The sequence below is a fragment of the Macaca fascicularis genome, chromosome 1 (genome assembly GCF_037993035.2).
Source record: "Macaca fascicularis isolate 582-1 chromosome 1, T2T-MFA8v1.1".
Classification (NCBI taxonomy): domain Eukaryota; kingdom Metazoa; phylum Chordata; class Mammalia; order Primates; family Cercopithecidae; genus Macaca; species Macaca fascicularis.
Window position 1 is genome coordinate 69,854,739 of NC_088375.1, and position 21,568 is coordinate 69,876,306.

Here is a 21,568-nt window from a genome sequence, read left to right on the forward strand (position 1 = left end):
AAAGGTCTAGAGATGGAAAAGCATAGGATATAATAAAATAGGAAGTGACCAATTTGGTTGGAATAAGATATCGAAAACAGTGAGAGATGAGGCTTGCAACCAAGATAAAGACTAAAGAATGCAAAATGTTGAATGTCAAACTAAAGTATTTTACATTCCATTCAGAGAGCATCATGAAGTTCTTTTTATTTTTGTTTTTTGTTTGTTTGTTTGTTTGTTTTTGGTAGAGATGGGGTTTTACCATGTTAGCCAGGCTGGTTAACTCCTGGCCTCAAGTGATCTGCCTGCCTCGGCCTCCCAAAGTGCTGGGATTACAGGTGTGAGCCACTGTGCCCAGCCAGTATCATGAAGATTTTTGAACTGGAATATGTTTCAGAAAGATTCCATTTTAGAGAATATATAACTAGTGAACTCATGGAAAGGAATTTGACATCAGATGTTAGTTCTCATGTGGTAATTAAGGGAATGTGTAATTTCTATGAGTCCACAAATTATCTTTGCTCATGCCAAAGAGTGCTGACTACTGATTTTTTATGTGTGCATCTTTGTTTTTATTATTTTAAGTTCCAGAGTACATGTGCAGGACACGCAGGTTTGTTACGTAGGTAAATGTGTGCCGTGGTGGTTTGCTACACATATCAACCCATCACCTAGGTATTAAGCCCAGCATGCATTAGCTTTTTTTTTTTTTTGAGACAGAGTCTTGCTCTGTCACCCAGGCTGGAGTGCAGTGGTGCAATCTCGGCTCACTGCAAGCTCCGCCTCCCGGGTTCATGCCATTCTCCTGCCTCAGCCTCCCGAGTAGCTGGGACTACAGGTGCCTGCCACCACGCCCGGCTAATTTTTTGTATTTTTATTAGAGACGGGGTTTCACTGAGCTAGCCAGGATGGTCTCGATCTCCTGACCTCGTGATCCGCCCGCCTCGGACTCCCAAAGTGCTGGGATTACAGTCGTGAGCCACCGCACCCGGCTGCATTAGCTATTTTTCCTGATGTTCTCCCTCTCCGTGCTCCCCCTCAACAATCCCCAGTGTGTGTTGTTCCCCTCCCTGTGTCCATGTGTGCTCGTTGTCCATGTGTGCTCGTTGTTCAGCTCCCACTTATGAGTGAGAACATACAGTGTTTCGTTTTCTGTTCATGCATTAGTTTGCTGAGGATAATAACTTCCAGCTCCATCCATGTCCCTGCAAAAGACATGATATCATTCCTTTTTATGGCTGCATTGCATTCCATGGTGTATATGTACCAAATTTTCTTTATCTAGTCTATCATTGATGGGCATTTGGGTTGATTCCATGTCTTTGCTATTGTGAATAGTGCTGCAGTGAACATATGCATGCATGTATCTTTATAATAAAATGATTTATATTCTTTTGGGTATATACCCAGTAATGGGTTTGCTGGGTCAAATGGTATTTCTGGTTCTAGGTCTTTTGAGGAAGCGCCACACTGTCTTCCACAATGGTTGAATTAATTTATATTCCCACCAACAGTGTAAAACTATTCCTGTCTCTCTGCAGCCTTGCCAGCATCTGTTGTTTCTTGACTTTTTAAATAATTGCCATTCTGACTGGCGTGAGATGATATCTCACTGTGGTTTTGATTTGTATTTCTCTTAATGATCGACTACTGATCTTTTTACTACTACAGCTTTCCAGGCATTTAAACTTCTATTAATATGGCTACCACAGAATACAATTTAGACATTTCACATTTACCATTTTCTTTGTTTAGAATGGATGGCTCACTGGAATGCCGTCTTTGACCTGGCCTGGGTTCCTGGTGAACTTAAGCTTGTAAGTGACTTTATTTCATTAGGATCTGGGTAAATACTGATAAGGGATTGCTTTGTTAAATTGTGCTTACCTTATTTTTGAAAGGTTACAGCAGCAGGTGATCAAACAGCCAAATTTTGGGATGTGAAAGCTGGTGAGCTGATTGGAACGTGCAAAGGTCATCAATGCAGCCTCAAGTCAGTTGCCTTTTCTAAGTTTGAGAAAGGTAGGTTTGTGCTTATCCTCTTTCATCTCCTTAACCTTCTTTACAGTGGGGAGGTAAGAACCTGTAATTGTTTCTACCCTTTCCCCTATCAAAGTTACTACTTTACCTACCTAGATGATTAAGATTCTTTTTTTGGAGACAGTTTCATTCTGTTGCCCAGGCTGAAGCGCAGTGGCACCATCTCGGCTCACTGCTACCTCCGCTGCCTCCCAGGTTCAAGTGATTCTCCTGCATCAGCCTCTGGAGTAACTGGGACTATAGGCGCATAGCACCATGCCCAGCTAATTTTTTTGTATTTTTAGTAGAGATGGGGTTTCACCATGTTGGCCAGGCTGATCTAGAACTCCTGAGCTCGGGCAATCCACCTGCCTCAGCTTCCCAGAGTGCTAGGATTACAGGTGTGAGCCACTGCACTCAGCCAGGTGATTAAGATTCTAATATGACTGAAAACCTTAATAAAATTAAATTGGTTTTAGGCCCACTCTTCTGGACATTATCTCTAGCTTGTCTCTGAAAGTCAAGAGTCTTTGGTAAATTTTTATATAGTCATGCACATAAGGTGAAGATTTATAAACAGCTACGATACCATTGTTTAACTTTGTTCATTGAAGTTAAAACCTTGTACTGGGCACTCATTAACTCTACTTGTAAAATCTAAATGAGCTATAAGGCTGATAAACTGAACATGATTTTCTACCTAACAATTTATCATGTATTTGGTTTAAATGGCCCGTTTTTTGTTTTGTGTTTGTTTGTTTGTTTTTTGAGATGGAGTCTCGCTCTTTCACCCAGGCTGGAGTGCAGAGGCTCGATCTTGGCTCACTGCAGCCTCCACCCCTCGGGTTCAAGCCAGCCTCCAGCCCCCGGGTTCAAGCAGTCATCTGCCTCAGCCTCCCAAGTACCTGGGATTACAGGAGCCCGCCACCACAGCCAGCTAATTTTTGTCTTTTAGTAGAGCCGGGGTTTCACCATCTTGGCGAGGCTGGTCTTAAACTCCTGACCTCATGAGCCACCTGCCTCAGCCTCCTGAAGTGCTGGGATTACAGGCGTGAGCCACTGCACCCGGCCAAACGGTCCAATTTTCTATTATGTTTTCAACTATTACTAAAAATTGATTTTCCTATGTTTATTTTATTGTTATAATGGACAAGGAAGATTTAAGAGTGATATAACACAGCGCAGTACTATGGCAGCTAGGGAAAAATGTATCAGTGGTGTCTGAATAAGCTCTTCATTTCTGTTTTTTGTTTTGTTTTGTTTTCTCCTTCCATTTGTTTCTCAGTAAATAAATTTTTTTTAATGGACCAACAAACATTTATCTCAAAGGAGTCTCTGAAGTAATCTGACTTTAATCTCTGAATAATAGTGACAGACATTACAATCTCCTTTATCACTTAAAAAAAATACTCTATTTTAAAAATCAAATGTTTTCATTTATTCACTTGAGCCATTTAGGAGGTTAAGCTGGTTTGGACTGGTTGTTTGTTTTTTGAGACAAAGTCTCCCTCTGTTGCCCAGGCTGGAATGCAGTGGCATGATGTCGGTTCACTGCAACCTCCTCCTCCCAGGTTCAAGCAATTCTCATGCCTCAGCCTCCTGAGTAACTGGGATTACAGGCGTGCACCACCACACCCAGCTAATTTTTGTATTTTTAGTAGAGACAGGGTTTTGTCATGTCAACCAGGTTGGTCTCGAACTCCTAACCTCAAGTGATCTGCCCGTCTTGGCTTCCCAAAGTGCTGAGATTACAGGCATGAGCCACCATGCCCAGCCTGGCTTGGACTTTTAAGAAAGTCGGTTTTAATCTACTGTGGTTGCAGTTGAAACTGGAACATTTAAGGAGAACTATGGCATGATTTTTCTTATTTCTGCATAACTTTATTAACATATTTAAGTAGTTAGGTATGCTTGTGTTCTAGTTTTCTACACTCCTGTGTCAGAGTTCACTCTGAGTTTGTAAAAATAATGTTAAAATAATGAAAATTTACCTAACTACAGAATAATGGAAAACATCATATTTTTTGGTCCTTTTGCTTAATTTTTACAACTCTGCATGTGAACCAGCTTATGACAATGAGCTGTAGAAGAAAAGGCACTGAGTTAGAGATTGGGGCAGGTGGCTTTTTTCATGGCTTTCAGTAGTCCATAGGTGCTCTAGTGTAAATTAATCTGATCAGATACTACTCCCAAGCCCTGTGGTTTGTTTTGGTAAAACAGAACAGATAATAGCTCTATTCACTCCATCAGCCATAAGCCCTCTTACAGGACAAACCTTTGCAACTAAACATGGAAGCCCTTTGTTTTATTCTGGACTCTTGGGCAAAGTGATTTTTACCTCCTTGGGCCTTCATTTTCTAATTTTGTGAGATAAATACCTATTCTATTTAGGTCACAAAAATATTGTAGACATAAAAGTGAGGTGAAATATGAATGCTTTTTTTTTTAATCTGAGCTCATTATGGTGGCTCATTCCTATAATCCCAGCAACTTGGGAGGCTGAGAAGGATGGCTTGAGGCAGGAGTTCAAGACCAACCTAGATAACATAGTGAGACCCTATATCTAAGAAAATAAAAAATTAGCTTGGTACAGTGGTATGCACCCGTAGTCCGAGCTACTTGGGACACTGAGGTGGGAGGATCGCTTGAGCCCAGGAGTTTGTGGCTGTAGTGAGCTATGATTGTGCCATTGTACTCTAGCCTGGGCAATAGAGTGAGACCCAGTCTCAAAATAAATTAAATCAATTGATCTGTCTATAATCAATCAGGGGACCATATAAATACTTAGTGTTTTGTGGGGGTTTTTGTAGGTAGCATGGTAGAAAAGATCATTGGTCCAGTTCTTCCCACCCTACCTGGGTAGGATACAAATAATCCTAACTGGACATAGTCATACTAACGGAATTTGCCTTCCCTAAGTATCTACCAACTAAAAGCAAAGAAAATGGACTCAGATACGTGCTTTGTGTGGCAAAAGGGCAAGTATTAGAACTTTAGTGGAAAATTAAAATTGATTATAAATTTATTTCTATTTCCTCTCCTACAAACTTACCTATATTTGAACCTTCTTTCTCATCATTCTCAAGTTTTAATTAAATGAGAATCTCTTGGAAGTGGGCCAGGCATTTATTTTTTTAAAGTTCCTCAAGGGATTCCAATGTGTAGCTAAAATTGAGAAACATTCTTGATTCTTCCCAAGACCTTCCCCCATTGCATGTATCCCCACTACCCTGTATCTTCAAGTTCTCCCTCTCTATTGGCTGATTCTCCTTAGGAAAGACTCAAGAATGCCTGTGACCTATTTTCCCAAATATCTTAACCCTGTGTTCTCTTTTAGTTACTGTTACATATTTTCCATCTCCTTTAATTTGGTTTAATCTATTTTCCACATCTAGCCCTCTTCCTGAAATCACTCTTGCTAAGGTTATTATTAATTATCAGAAAGCGTGAAACTTTCCAGGTCTTTTCTTCTGCTTGTATAATATGCTACACTTTTAGTGTTTATAATATGTTACACTTTTAGTGTTTATAAAATTCCAGTAAAAGTATTTGCTTAGAATCTGTGATATCCCACTCCCTCTGGTACTCCTTCTGCTTTCTCTTTATTCTTTCATAGTTGCTTTTACCTAGCTTGAAGTGTTAGCAAGGCCCAGGATTTGGTGTTTAGCCTTTTTTTGCTTTCAGTCTATACCTTCTTGGACAGTTTCATCTGTACCAGTTTTGTTTTGTTTTTCATTCGGCTTGTGTTGACCCGGATCTATAATCCTAGCCTTAACCTTTCTGCAGGTACTTCAAATTCAACATAGCAAAAACTGAACCCACAATTTCCTTCCTGAACTCATGATTTCTCCCTGGCAATGCCATCTTTTTCCTCTCCTCTGGTATCACTTCCTTGAATAACTTCATTTAACATTTCTTATAGTGCGAGTCTGATGGTAATAATTTACCTTTGTTTTTCTTTATCTGAAAATGTCCTTATTTCATCGTCATTCTTGAAGGACATTTTTGTTGGATATGAAATTCTGGGTCAACAGCTTTTTTTCCTTTCATTGCCTGAAGATGTTCCACTATCATCTCTGCTTTCATTGAAAACTCTGTGGTTGTTAAAATCATTTCCCTGTATATAATATGCTGTTTTTCCTGACTAATTTCAGGATTTTCTGTCTTTGGTTTCTAGCAGTTTGACTGTGGTATGTCTAGTCATGGTTCCCTTCACAGTTTTCCCATTTGAAGCTTGCTGAGCCTTTTGTATTTGTAAATTCCTTTTTACTGAATAGGGAATTTTTCTATCATTTCTTGAAATATTTTTTCTGGGCCAGGCATGGTGACTCAGGCCTGTAATCCAAGCACTTTGAGAGGCTGAGGCAGGCAGATCACCTGAGGTCAGGAGTTCAAGACCAGCCAGGCCAACACGATGAAACCCCATCTTTAATAAAAGTACAAAAATTAGTTGGGCGTTGTGGTGGGCACCTGTAATTCCAGCTACTCAGGAGGTTGAGGCAGGAGAATTGCTTGAACCTGGGAGGTGGATGTTGCAGTTAGCTGAGATCGTGAGTGTGCACTCCACATTCCAGCCTGGGCAACAGAGCGAGACTCTGACTCAAAAAAAAAAAAAAGAAAGAAATATTTTTTCTGCCTACTTTATTCATATTTTCTCTCCTCCCTGCTTCTTCTGGTACCCTAATTACTCATATGTTTATATATATTTTCAATTACTCATATATTTGACTTTTCTAAATTATCCCATGCGTCCTTGAGGTTTTCTTTTTTTTCAGTTATCCTAAATTTAAGATAAACTGAAAAAGCCATAACATCCATCCATTTAAAGTGCACGTTTTAGTGGTTTTTAGTTTATTCACTGAGTTGTGCAGCTATCACCACAATCTAAATGTAGAATCTTTTCATCAACCCAAAAAGAAACTTGAACATATTAGCAGTACTTTCACTCATTCCTTCCAACCCTATACAACCACTATAGTAATTTCGGTCTCTATAGATTTGCCCGTTATACACATGCATACAAATGGAATGATACAATATGTGATCTTCTGTGACGAGCTTCTTTAATTTAACATAATGTTCAGTTCTGTTTTTCTCTCTCTTCTTCAAATTGAATGATTTCCATTAATTTGTCCTAAAGTTCACTTTCTCAATTTTCTCCAGTCTGTTCTTAGGCCTATCAAGTGAATGTTTTCATTTCAGATACTGGTTTTCAGTTCTAAAATTTTCTTATTTTTTTTTTAAAGACAGGGTCTTGCTCTGTTGCCCAGGTTAGAGGGCGGTAGCATGATCATAGGTGCATGCCACCATGCCTGGCTAATTTCTTTTTGTATTTTTTGTAGAGATAGAGTTTCACCCATGGTTGGTCTTGAACTTCTGGGTCCAAGGGATCTGCCAACCCAGCCTCCCAAAATGCTGGGTTTACAGGCATGAGCCACGGTGCCTGACCTTCATTTGTTTGTTTCCTGCTGAGATTTATCATCTTTTTATTGATTGCAAATGTATATATTTTTTTCTTCCTTTTTTTTTTTTTTTGTTATTGTTGTTGTTGTTTGAGACAGGGTCTTACTCTGTCACCCAGTTTGGAGTACAGTGGTGAAATCTGCTCACTGCAACCTCTGCCTCCCAGACTCAAGTGATCCTCCCACCTCAGCCTCCCAAGTAGCTGAGGCTATAGGTGCATACCACCACACCCAGCTAATTTTTGTATTTTTTGTAGAGATGGAGTTTTGCCATGTTGCCCAGGCCAAGTGTACGTTTCTTTAACTCATTTAACATGGATATGTATCCTTTACAACCTTATCTGATAAATCAACATCTGGATTATCTTGGGATTGCCTTCCATTGAGAATAATTCATTTTCCTGGCTCTTTGTAAGTCAAGTAATTTAAGATTATATTCTGGACATTGCGAATGGTATGATGGATTCTAGATTCTGTTATATTGCTTAGAAAAGAGTTGGTGTTCCTTTTTTAACAGGCAATTCACTTGTTTAGATCCAAATTGAAGACTATCACACCTACAGGAGGACAGTGGATCTTATCTCAATTATTTTCTTTAGTTTAAGCCTCAGTTGCAAACTGCTTTCAATTTCTCTTGCCCATATTGTACAGGGGTTAGCCAGAGACTTGGACTGAGTTTAAACATGGAATCATAATTCCATGGGTTCCCTTTCTCTAGCTGTATCCAGGTTTTCCCGTCCCCTCACTCTCTGACTGTTCTTGTTGCTCCCAGTCTCCTTTTCCTGGTTCTTCTGGCTTGAAAGATGGCAGATTTTTTAATTTGCATTTTAGCTGCCTGTTATTAATGCTGCAACTTTGGCTGTCCTCAAGGTAAAACCACAAAAAAAAAAAAAAAAAAAAAGCAAAACAAAAAACCCAGTAACTTAATCTCAGGCCAATCATTTGCTAAAGATGTTGACTCTCCTCCAAAAATTGTGTGTTTAAGAGGAAAGTGGGCTGGACTTGGTGGCTCATGCCTATAATCCCAGCACGTTGCGAGGCTGAGGTGGGCAGATCACCTGAGGTCACGAGTTCAAGACCAGCCTGGCCAAGATGGTGAAACCCTATCTCTACCAAAAATATAAAAAATTAGCAGGGTGTGGTGGTGCATGCCTGTAATCCCAGCCACTTGGGAGACTGAGGCAGGAGAATTGCTTGAACATGGGAGGCTGAGGTTGCAGTAAGCCAAGATCGTGCCACTGCACTCCAGCTTGGGTGACAGAACGAGATACCATCTCAAAAAAAAAAAAAAAAAAAAAAGGAGGAAAGTGGTAACTTAAAGGGAGGAGTAAATTTTATCCCCAAACAACAGTTTCTATTTTAGGCAACAAATTCCAACAAAAGAGGGGGAAAATGAACCTGAGTGAGAGTCTGTACAACCAAAGCTGTTAAAAGGAATGAATAGTGCCTGACACTTAAAAAGTGCTGAATTAGATGAATGGTTTCAACATGGCTGACTAGATGCATCTGGCACTCACCTCTTTCACAGAGTGGAACCCAAATAGTGAGATATTATAGTGATAGTGAGATCGTAGATAATCACACTTCAAATAGATCATCTAAGAGAGAACACTGGGATTCAACAGGGAAGTGACAAGAAGCTCTGAAAGCAAGGAAGGAGAGAAAAGTAAAGCAGCCTATTTGACTGGGATCAGCTAGGAATCTGGAGAGGCTTCCTATGCAGGGAAAGAGGAAGTGAGACACACAGCAGCCCAAATACCCACTGTGAACCCTAATAATAATAGCCATGGGAGACCCCCTTGATGCTCATGGACCCTGAGACTAACATAGGGAGCTGCCTGGAGACTTCATGAAGGCATTGCTCCAGAGAGATATCATACTGGGTCCCACAAACCTCCAAGTCCTAAGCAGCTATAACACAGTTAGATTTTCAGAGCCCAGCCCCCACCAGACTGTGTCCTGCCCTGCCACCCAGGCTGAATTAGGAGCCACACACAGCAACCTCATTCCCCTGAATGGAGGGGCAGCTGCACATTTTCACCCTTCCCAAGGACAAATTCCACCGCCTGCAACCACCACCACTCTGAGCTGCCGCAGGGCAGAGGTGTAAGCGAAGCCCAGTCCCTTTACTGCCTGCCTATGGATACTCCCAGGGAAAGCAACCCCACTCTCCATGTCAGTACTGCAGCATAGCTGCTGCTGCCCTTTACTTGAGCATTCCACCGGAAGCCTGGGGATCACCCCACCCCTGCCTTCCATAGCCAGCACCTGCAGGCACCACCAGGGTCACCGAGGGCAGTTCTACCCAGCCTAGCTTCATACCCGCCACTACCCAAGCACACTATATGGGAAGCCTGAGGATTGCCCAGTTCAGTTCATCACCAGTGGTGCCTGAGCACTCCTCTTAGAGTCTGAAGTTGGGCCTACTCAATCTGCTGCTACCACCACAGCTGGCATCAACCTGTACGTGCAACCTGCAGGTCTGGGGACTGGCCTGCCCAACCTGTCACAGCCACTGCCAGCACTAGTATGGAACACTTGGGTTCCAGGGGATTTTTCCATCACTGCTACTGTCATCACCCACATCACTCCACACCTGCTGCCCAGGGGCTCAAGAACTTGCCCACCTACCTGGCCCACTGCTGCCATTTCCAATACCTGAGTAAGCCATCTGAAGGCCCAAGAATCTACCTGCCTGGATCCATTAACACCAGTGCCAGTGTATGCTGCCTTGGAGCCAAAGGACAAGCAGGCTCAGACCACTGCTGCCACCACTGAGGCCTGAAGACTGGCCTACCTGGTATTTCAGTTTCTGGCAAAACTTAACCAGTCTGCACTAACAACCACACTCTAATCTACCAATGAAACCACAGATACCACTGACTCTATTTATGGCCAAAAGGAATGGTAGAGACTATGCTACTGCATGCATCCAGAACCAAAGCCAAGTATCCTTTCCAACCATCACCATAGATACATCTTCAGGAAAATGTTCTCCACTACAAACCAAATTCAAAAAATTGGAAGAAGCAACTATTACACCAGGTGCACAAGTATAAACATAAAAACACAGAGAAATTGAAAAGCAAGGATATGTGACACATCCAAAGGAACACAGTAATTCTTCAGCAACAAATCCCAATCAAAAAGGAATTCACAAAATCCTGGAAAAATGATCCAGAATATTGACACTAAGGAAGCTCAGTGAGATACAAGAGAATTCTGAAAGACAATACAAAGAAACAGAAAAATAATTAAGGAAATGAAGAATCTACCAAAGAGATAGGTATTATAAAATAGAGCTAAATTCTGGAACTACAGAATTCATTGAATGAAATACAAAATACCTTTGAAAGCTTCAACAATGCACTAGATCAAGCAGAAGAATCCCAGAACTTGAAGAAGTATTGAAGATCTTTTAAAATAACCTAGTCAGACAAAAATAGAGAAAAAATAATAAAGATGAATGACTAAAGCTTTCATGGCATATGGGACACTATAAAGTGGCCAAATATATGAATTTTCAGTGTCCCAGAAGACAAAGATAAAATGAAAGAGTTAGAAAACCTATTTAACAAAATAATAGGTGAAAACTTCCCAAGTCTAGCAAGAGATTTATATATCCACATACAGGAGGCTCCAAGATCCCGACAAGTATATAATTCAAAAAGGTTTTTTTCCATGTCACATTGTAGTCAAACTGTCAAAAGTCAAAGACAAAGTGAAAAATTCTAAAAGCAAAGAAAAAACATCTAGTCACCTATAAAAGAAACCCCACCAGACCTAACAGCAGATTTCACAGCAGAAATCTTACAGTCCAGGAGAGGATGAGATGATATATTCAACATGCTTAAAGAAAAAAACAAAAACAAACAAACAAAAAACCCTGCCACCCAAGAATACTACACCCAGTTAAATTATCCTTCATAAATAAAAGAGAAATAAAGTCTTTCCCAAACAAACAAAAACTGAGGAAGTTAATCACCATAGATGGGCCATACAAAAATTACTTAAAGGAGTCTTATACCAGGAAGTGAAGAACAATATCTACTATTATGAAAATACAAAAACCACTGGTAAGCAGACACACAAGAGAGAGGAAAGACTGAAATGTTACCACTATAGAATACCATGAAACCACAATGATAAAAAGTACCAGAGAAAGGAAGGAACAAAGGATATACAAAACAACCAGAAGTCAATCAATAAAGTTAAGAATAAGCCTTCACATATGAATAATATTGAATGTAAACATGTTAAACTTTCCATTTAAAAGATACAGACTGGGCAAATAGACAAACATGACTTAATTATGTACTGCCTACAAGAAATGCATCTCACCTGTGAAGACACATATAAACTGAAAATAAAGGAATGTAAAAAGATATTACATGCAAATGGAAACCAAAAGCAAGCAAGAATAGCTATACTTACATCAGATAAAACAGACTTTATGTCAAAAGCAGTAAGAAGAAATGAAGGTTATTCAATGATGATAAATCAATTCAGCCAAAGGATATATCTATTCTAAACATGTATATACCTAACACTGGAGCACACAGATATATAAAGCCAATATTATTAGATTTAAAGGGAGAGAGAGACTCCAGTGCAATAGCAGTTGAGGACTTCAACACCCCACTTAGCATTAGACAGATATCTAGACAGAAAATTGGATTTAAACTGCACATTAGACCAAATGGACCTAATAGATATTTACAGAACATTTCATCCAACAGCTACAGAACACATATTCTTCTCATCAACAAACAATATTCTCCAAGATAGACCACATGTTAAGACACAAAACAAGTCTCAACACATTTTTAAAATTTAAACTGCACATTAGACCAAATGGACCTAATAGATATTTACAGAACATTTCATCCAACAGCTACAGAACACATATTCTTCTCATCAACAAACAATATTCTCCAAGATAGACCACATGTTAAGACACAAAACAAGTCTCAACACATTTTTAAAAACTGAAATAATATTAGGTATCTTCTGAGACCACAATGGAATAAAACTAGAAATCAACAACAAAAGGAAGTTTGGAAACTATAAATACATGGAAATTAAGCAGTATGGTATGAATGACTTGGGTCAAGGAAGAAATTAAGAAGGAAATTTTTACAATTCTTGAAACAAATGAAAATTGAAACCCAACATACCAAAACCCATGGGATGCAATAAAAGCAGTGCTAAGAGGAAAGTTTATAGCAATAAGCATCTATATCAAAAAAGTAGAAAGACTTTAAAAGAATCTAATGGTGTACCTCAGGGAACAAGAAAAGCAAGAACAAACCAAACCCTGGATTAACAGAGGGAAATAATAAATAGCAGAGCAGAACTAAATAAAATAAAGACTTAAAAAGCAAGAAAAAGGGTCAGAAAAACAAAAGGTTGGTTTTTGGAAAAGATAAAATCAATAAAGTACTTGCTAGACTAACCAAGAAAAAAAGAAAGATGGTCTAAATAAAATCAGAACTGAAAAAGGAAACATTACAACTGATACCACAGAAATACAAAAGATCATCAGAAACTATTGTGTACAACTATACACTAACTAGAAAACCTAGAGGAAATGGATAGATTACAAGACACAACCTACCAAGACTGAATCAGAAAGAAATAGGAAACCTGAACAAATCAATAATAACAAGATCAAAGCAATAATAAGTCTTCCAGCAAAGAAAAGTTCAGGACCAGACTCTACCAAAAAAAAAAAAAAAAAAAAAAAACCTCAGATCTAATAAATTCATTAAAAGTTGCAGGATACAAAATCAACATACAAAAATCAATAGCATTTCTATACATTGATAATGAATTAGCTGAGAGAAATCAGGAAGGCAATCTCATTTACAATAGCTACAAAAAATAAAACACCTAGGAATAAATGTAGCCAAAGAGGTGAAAGATCTCTACAAGGAAGACTATAAAACACTGATCAAAGAAATTGAAGAGGAGACAAATGGAAAGAGACCTCATGCTCATGGATGGGAAAAATTATTTTCCCATGGGCATACTGCCCAAAGCAATCTACAGATTCAGTGCAATCCCTATCAAAATACCAACATCATTTTTCACAGAAGTAGAAAAAACAATCTTAAAATTTATGTGGAGCCAAAAAGAACCCAAATGCCAAAGCAATCCTAAGCAAAAAGAATAAAGCTAATATAGCTAAAACAGCATGGCATTGGCATAAAAACAGACACACAGACCAATGGAACAGAAGAGAATTCAGAAATAAATCCATATATTTGCAGCCAACTGATTTTTCAATAAAGGTACCAAGAACATACAATAAATGGTGCTGGGAAAAGTGAGTATCCATATGCAGAAGAATGAAACTGTACCCCTGTCTCACTATATTAAAGAAAATCAAGATAGGCTGGGCATGGTGGCTCATGCCTGTAATCCTAGCACTTTGGGAGGCCAAGGCAGATGATTGCCTGAGCTCAGGAGTTCAAGACCAGCCTGGGCAACATGGCAAAACCCCACCTCTACTAAAATACAAAAAATTAGCTTGGCGTGGTGGGCGCACCTGTAGTCCCAGCTCCTTGGAAGGCTGAGGCTTAAGAATCGCTTGAGCACAGGAGGCAGAGATTGCAATGAGCCAAGATAGCACCACTGCATTCCACCCTGGTTGACACAGTGGGACTCAGTCTCAAAGAAAATAAAAATAAAAAATCAAGATGGATTATAAAGACTTAAATGTAAGACCTGAAACAAAACTAGAAGAAAATTTAGGGAAAGCACTTCAGGATATTGGTTTAGGCAAAAATTTTATGGCCAAGAACTCAAAAGCACAGACAATAAGAACAAATAAATAAACTAGACTATACTAAACTAAAAAGCTTCTGCATGCCAAAACCTTTTGAATGGGAAGTATTTGCAAACTATTCATCTAATAAGGGAATAATATGTAGAATCTATACAAGGAACTCGAACAATTCAACAGTAGAAAAAACAATTAAAAAGTAGGCAAACACAGACTGGGCAATGTGGCAAAACTCTGGCTCTGCAAAGAAAAACAAAAAAATTAGCTGGGCATGGTGGTGCCCTACTGTAGTCCCAGCTATTTGGTGGGACTGAGATGAGAGGATCACCTGAGCCCTGAGCGGTGATTACACCACTCCAGCCTAAGTGACAGTGAGATCCTGTCTAAAAAAAAAAAAAAAAGTAGGCAAAGAACATGAATAGACATTTCATGAAAGAGGACATACAAACGGTCAGCAGGTATATGAAAAACTGCTCAACATGACTAATAACCACAGTGAGATATCATCTTAACCCAGTTAGAATGGCTATTATTAAACAAAACATGCTGGCAAGGATGTGGAGAAAAGAGAACTCTTGTACACTGTTGATGGGAATGTAAATTAGTACAGCCACTATGGAAAACAGTAAGATTTCTCAAAAAAAAAAAAAAATAGAATTACTATTGATCTAGCAGTCTCATTATTGGGTATAGAGCCAAAAGGAAACAGTGTATCAAAGGGATAACTGCAGTCACATTATTGCAACACTATTCACAATAACCAAGATATGGAATCAATCTGTCTATTAACGAACAAATAAGAGTTTTTAAAAATTGTAGTATATACACAATTGAATACTATTTGGCCATAAGAAAGAATGAAATGTCATTCACATCAACATTATGTTAAACAAGACAGGCACAAAAGATAAATTTCACATGTTCTCACTTATATGTGGGTGCTAAAACAATCTCATGGAGGTAGAGAATAAAATGATAGATAACCAGAGGCTGGAAAGTGAGTGGGTGTGAGGGTGGAATGAAGAAAGATTGCTTGATGGATACAAGCATAAAGTTAGATAGAAGGTATAAGTTCCATTGTTCGATACCTGACTGTTGTCACCTTACAAAATATTGTATATTTCAAGCAGCTAGAAGAGACGAATTGAAATGTTCCCAGCACATAGAAATGATGAATACTCAAGGTGATGGATACCAGATACCCTGACTTGATCATAACACATTCCAGGCAGATATCAAAATATCACATATACCCCATAAATATGTAAACTATTATGTATATCAGTTAGCAAAATTGCATGTTTTCATTCAGTTTCCACAGAGCCCTCAGATAGTTGTTTTTGTGTTTTATCCCATTTACAACTAATGTAAGTGGATTAGTTTTAAGTGCTCACTCTTTCACACAGGAGGCAGGGGGTTTTTTGGCTTACTTTTAAAGAATAAAACATTACAGATAAATTGAAGTTCTCCTATAGTGCCTTCTCCAATCCCACTGCATCCCAGAGGCAGCCTCTTTCACAAACTTCATACGGATCTGGTCCATATTTTTATACTGAGCCAATACAGTTTAGAGGTTTGGAGTGTAAGCTGATTCATACTGCCAGGAATACCTTTACAAGTTATTTACCCTCTCTGTGCCTCTCTTGGGTACCTACCTAATAAGGTTGATAGCAAGGATTGAGATAATTTGTATAAAACATGTGGAATAGTAGCTAACATTTAGAATAATAAGCACTCCGTATTTTGACTGTTGCTTGTCATTCTTACTATAACCACTATATATTTTATATGGGTTTTAAAAAATTTACAGAGGGGTGATTCTGTAAAGTTTTGGTTCAACATTAGTATCTCAAGCTCCTCGTAATCCTTTTTCCTATTTGTTATTGAGCTATATATTTTTAAATGTTTGACTCCAGTGCCAGATACAGTACCTAGCACATAATAGTCTAGGAAATTTAAATTGAAATATATGTGTCATTTACTGGTTTTGTTAACCTCTCAATAATCTGTTTATTTCCCGCACAGCTGTATTCTGTACAGGTGGAAGAGATGGCAACATTATGGTCTGGGATACCAGGTGCAACAAAAAAGGTTAGATTTTAATTCTGAGAGATTTGGGATTACCCTGTACTTAATTTTGAGTGAAAGAGTTAGTGATTTCATCTGATTACCACCAGAGGGCGTGTACTCATAATTCCCCATTTCTGCTCACTGTTCCAGATCTCAGGATCTTTGTCATTGTTACAAGTATTACACTCACGTATTTATCTCATATTGTCTTCTGAATTATAATGCTATTTACCCACATTATTGATGGACTTAAAAATATTAATACGCAGCCTCACTGGTAAATGTCTTTAAATTTATTTTGGTTTTCAAGAATTTTTATTTTTTTATTTTATTTTATTATTTTTTTTTAGATGGAGTCTCCGTTGCCCAGGCTAGAGTGCAGTGGCATGAACTTGGCTCACTGCACTCTCCACCTGCTGGGTTCTAGCAATTCCTCTAGCTCAGCCTCCTGAGTAGCTGGGATTACAGGCACCTGCCACCATGCCTGGCTAATTTTTGTTTTTTTTTTTAATAGAGATGGGGTTTCACTATGTTGGCCAGGCTGGTCTCAAATTCCTGACCTCAAGTGATCTGCCCACCCCGGCCTCCCAAGGTGCTGAAATTACAGGTGTGAACCACCATGCCCGGCCTGATTTTAAAGAATTAGATTGAATTCAAACATAAACTCACGGTTGTCTCGTGATGCCATTAAGCAGACAATGATGATTATCTCACTGTTCACGTTTAGTTAATTTATTAAAAATTTAGTTTCTGCATTTTGAAAAATTGATAACATAGTTGTACATATTTTGGGGGGTATATGTGATATCTTGATACATATATAGAACATGAAATGATCAAATCAGGGTAATTGGGAAATCCATCACCTCAAACATTTTTCTTTGTGTTTGTTGGAAACATTACATTTCTTCTCTTCTAGTTTTTTTTTTTTTGTTTTTTTGGAGATGGAGTCTCACTCTGTCACCCAGGCTGGAGTGCAGTGGCGTGATCTCACCTCACTGCAACCTCCACCTCCTGGGTTCAAGTAATTCTCCTATCTCAGCCTCTCGAGTAGCTGGGATTACAGGTGCATGCCACCACGCCCTGCTAGTTTTTGTATTTTTAGTAGAGACAGGATTTCACCATGTGGCCAGACTGGTCTGGAACTCCTGACCTCAGGCAGTCTGCCTGCCTTGGCCTCCCATTCTTCTAGCTATTTTGAAATAGATAATAAAATTATTTTGAAAAATTTTAATAAACCTTATTTTGTAGAACAGTTTTAGGTTCACAGCAAAACTGAGCAGAAAGTATAGAGAGTTCCCATATAGCCCCTGTCCTGCCCACACACAGGCTTCCCCACTGACAACATCCTATGCCTGAGTGGTACATTTGTTATATAATCAGTGAACCTATATCAACACATGCTGTCACCCAGAGTTTATAATTTACATTAGTGTTATATAGTCTTAGTATTACACATTCTGTGGATATTGACAAATGTGTAATGACACGCGTCCACCATTGTAGCATCATACAAAATAGTTTCACTACTCTAGAATTCTTCTGTGCTCCAATTATTCATCCCTACCTCCCTCTAAGCCCTGGCAACCGCTGATCTTATTACTTCCCCTAGTCACATTTCCTCCATGTCATTTTATGGCTTTATCAAGCTCATTTATTTTTAGTGCTGAATAATATTCCATTGTCTGGATGAACCACAGTTTATACATTCACCCACTGAAGGACATCTTTGTTTTTGTTTTTTTGGAGATGGAGTCTTGGTTGTTTCCAAGTTTTGGCAATTATTAAAGCTGTTAAAACATCTCTCCCTTTTTATACATTATAGTCTCACCACAGGAGATGTAGTGTAGCTGGCTCTGCTGGCTTCTAATTTCACCAATTTGGTCAAAAATTACTTAATATTGAAGTTTTATGTACACATGTTGTACTCAGCATGTAAGAATCCTGAAACCTAAATTTCCTTGGAATATCTTTCAGATGGGTTTTATAGGCAAGTGAATCAAATCAGTGGAGCTCACAACACCTCAGACAAGCAAACCCCTTCAAAACCCAAGAAGAAACAGAATTCAAAAGGACTTGCTCCTTCTGTGGTAAGGTTTTACAGATGTATACATGTGTGCAGATCTTATCTATAGGATAGAATAAATGGGAGGCTATTGATTAAGTGAATGAGAATCTTCATGATTTTCATTTGATATCAATGGTTTATTGCTTATTCAGTGCCTACATTTGTGGTTCTCAAATTCTAATTTTTAGTTCTTCTGAATTATAATTACATTTACCTATATTACTGATGGAATTAAATTATACGTAGGCTTGTTGATAAATATCTTTAAATTTATTTTGGTTTTAAATAATTAGATTGAATTAAACATAAGATCATGTTGTCTCATGCCATTAAGCTTTCAAGTGATGATTTTTTTTTTAAATTTCAATATCTACATTTTTAAAAATTAATAACATAATTGTACATATTTTGGGGGGGCACACTATGTATAATGATCAAATCAGGGTAATTGAGATAGCCATCACCTCAAATACTATGTACATCAGAGTTGCCTGAGGCACATGTTAAAAATTCACCTTACTGAGTCTCATCCCTAAAAATCTCTCTACACACACACACACACACACACACACACACACACACACCCCTATAGTATAGTGGAATTCATTAGGAAAAGTCGGGGAGGAGTAGCTTGAGGAAGCATATTAAGTACTGTGATGCAGTCTTCTATGGGGAAAAATACCTGTTGTTTTCGTAATACAAACTACAGAGAGATACGTTTTTTGTTTTTTGTTTCTTTGTTCTTTGTTTTTGAGACAGTCTCGCTTTGTCACCCAGGCTGGAGTGCAGTGGCGCGATCTTGGCTCCCTGCAAGCTCCGCCTCCTGGGTTCACGCCATTCTCCTGCCTCAGCCTCCTGAGTAGCTGGGACTACAGGCACCCGCCACCATGCCTGGCTAATTTTTTGTATTTTTAGTAGAGAGGGGGTTTCACCGTGTCAGCCAGGATGGTCTCGATATCCTGACTTCGTGATCCACCCACCTCAGCCTCCCAAAGTGCTGGGATTACAGGTGTGAGCCACCACACCTGGCCAGCTTATTTTTAAGCATTTGACAAAATATTATCAAATATATTGAGAAACACATGGGTAGAACATAGTACCACTCTAATAACTTACAGTCAGAGCTCAAACAATGCCCGTAATATATCCTTTTTCTTTAAAAAAAATTGCCCTTTTTCTCACTTTAATTTTTTTTCATATTCGTGGTATGTAGGGTACAAGTTAATATTTTGGGGGAAGTATGACTGCTAAGACATTAAGACTTAAAACTATACACCATGAACAGGACACAAGCATGAATGGAGGCAGATAGTGGAGGCCGTATGAAGTTAAAATGAGTAACATTTCAGACATTTAAACGGGTTCTGAGCCAAGATAACTTGTTAGGTAATAGCAATTAGGAGGTAAGACTCCACTGGGCCTCTTTTTCAGAGAACATGTAATAATCTTTTATTCATAATTCTTTTGATACTCCTGTATGATGATCTAGGTAGAGCAACATTTTAGAGGTTAAACCAGCACAAGAAAGTTAAGTAAGTTTCCTAAGGATACACACAGCGTATTAGTAGGGCTGAGTCTAACTAGATGCAGTAGGCTCAGATAAGCAAAATCTTTTAGTCACCAGTTTGTTTCTTGAGTACAAGTTGAAGTATTATATACTAAAACTTAATGATCCTTGCTAAAATTACCTCTTGGTCAGCATATATATCTGATTGAGCTCATTAGAGAAGACTTCATCTAAGTCAGTCTGGGGAGAAAAGTCGTTTTTTAGCACCTCGTTCTCTTGATGGTAAAGATTATGATGCTCAAGATAGAATCTTCTTTTTCTTTTCTTGTGCTATCAGGATTTCCAGCAAAGTGTTACTGTGGTCCTCTTTCAAGACGAGAATACATTAGTCTCAGCAGGAGCTGTGGATGGGTAAGAGTCTATTTCTTATTTCTTCCAACGAGATCTTTTTTTTGAGCTGTGATGGTACAGTCACATAGTCTCATTATAATTGAATGTGTGTGCTTTCAACTGTCAACACAGCAAGTACCCCAAATGAGAAAAGGAACTGTAGATCACATTGGAAAATACCTAGTTGAAGGACTCTTGAAGGATAATTAAATGAAAGAATATATGTGTCACGCTTAGCACATTGTCTAGCACGTAAGAGCAGTGGTAGCTGCTGTTGCTATCTTAGAAAAGCTGGCTGGGTAGCTTGCTTGCCTTATGCAATATAATTTAGTCACTAATTCTCATTTTGAAGAGTAAAATTTCTGTTACTTCGGGTTTTATCTTTTTCAGGTTTAAGAATATCCTAAAAGAAGAAATCTGATTCTGGGGATGTAATTAACATTTCTGGGAGTAATCTAACTAGATTGATGATAGTAAGGTCTAATGACTTTCACATACCTATCATCCATGATTAGTCTGAATTCTTGGCTTCCAAATAAGTCTGCTCTGTGATGCTTGTTGGTTGCTTTGTAGAATATAAAATCTTTGCAAATGGAGACTCTCTTTTTAAGCTTCCTTCCTATTATATCTCTCAAGGCATCCTTCCCTTAAAATTTTTAATTTAAAATATGATGGCTTACCAAACTAGGATTTCCATTGTGTCCTCTGGGCACTAAAACCCTCTGAACCAAATTATCAGGCAGGGATGAAGGATTATCTAAAAGTTATTAGTTCTGCTTGTGAATGACTGTGAAAGCTTGCTCTGTTTGTTTCCAAGAATACTGTCATTTCATATCAGGTCTGTGTTTTCAAGTTGCCTTCATGCTAGAAGTAGAGGGTTAAGACAATTATCTCAGTAGATGAAATGAAAAAATACTTTATTTCATGGAACAATTTGTTTAGATTATTTAAGGAGTTATGTACGGAGATGTAACCACAGGGACAGAACTTACTACTTATGATATCAAAGGATATATGCAGAATATTAAGGCTTAGGAAGTGTTTTTTCTAAAAACAATGGAACAATTACTATCGGCACTCAACCTTCATCTTCCTTTTCCGTTCCCTTAGAGTAAACTCCAGTAACCCATCACTGGGTCAAATCACATCTGTTTCCGTTCTGTCAGAATTATAAGCCTGGTATTGGAGACAACAGTGTAAGATAGTTTGATTTGTTTCCCAATTAAGTATCCTCACTGTACCTAGCTAATGTGACAGAAGAGTTAGATTAAAAGTCATTTCACATT

The 21,568-nt window shown here is 38.5% G+C and overlaps 1 protein-coding gene across 2 annotated transcripts in view; it reads left to right on the forward strand.

Moving 5' to 3' along the window:
• DTL (denticleless E3 ubiquitin protein ligase homolog) overlaps positions 1 to 21,568 on the forward strand; it is a 67,343-nt gene that overhangs the window by 9,888 nt on the left and 35,887 nt on the right. For both annotated transcript variants that reach the window (XM_005540773.5, XM_074035948.1), the window contains exons 4-8: positions 1,735 to 1,796; positions 1,881 to 2,001; positions 16,273 to 16,338; positions 18,295 to 18,407; positions 20,230 to 20,303. In XM_005540773.5, the coding sequence (XP_005540830.1) occupies positions 1,735 to 1,796; positions 1,881 to 2,001; positions 16,273 to 16,338; positions 18,295 to 18,407; positions 20,230 to 20,303 (436 nt within the window). The remainder of the gene's footprint in view (positions 1 to 1,734; positions 1,797 to 1,880; positions 2,002 to 16,272; positions 16,339 to 18,294; positions 18,408 to 20,229; positions 20,304 to 21,568) is intronic.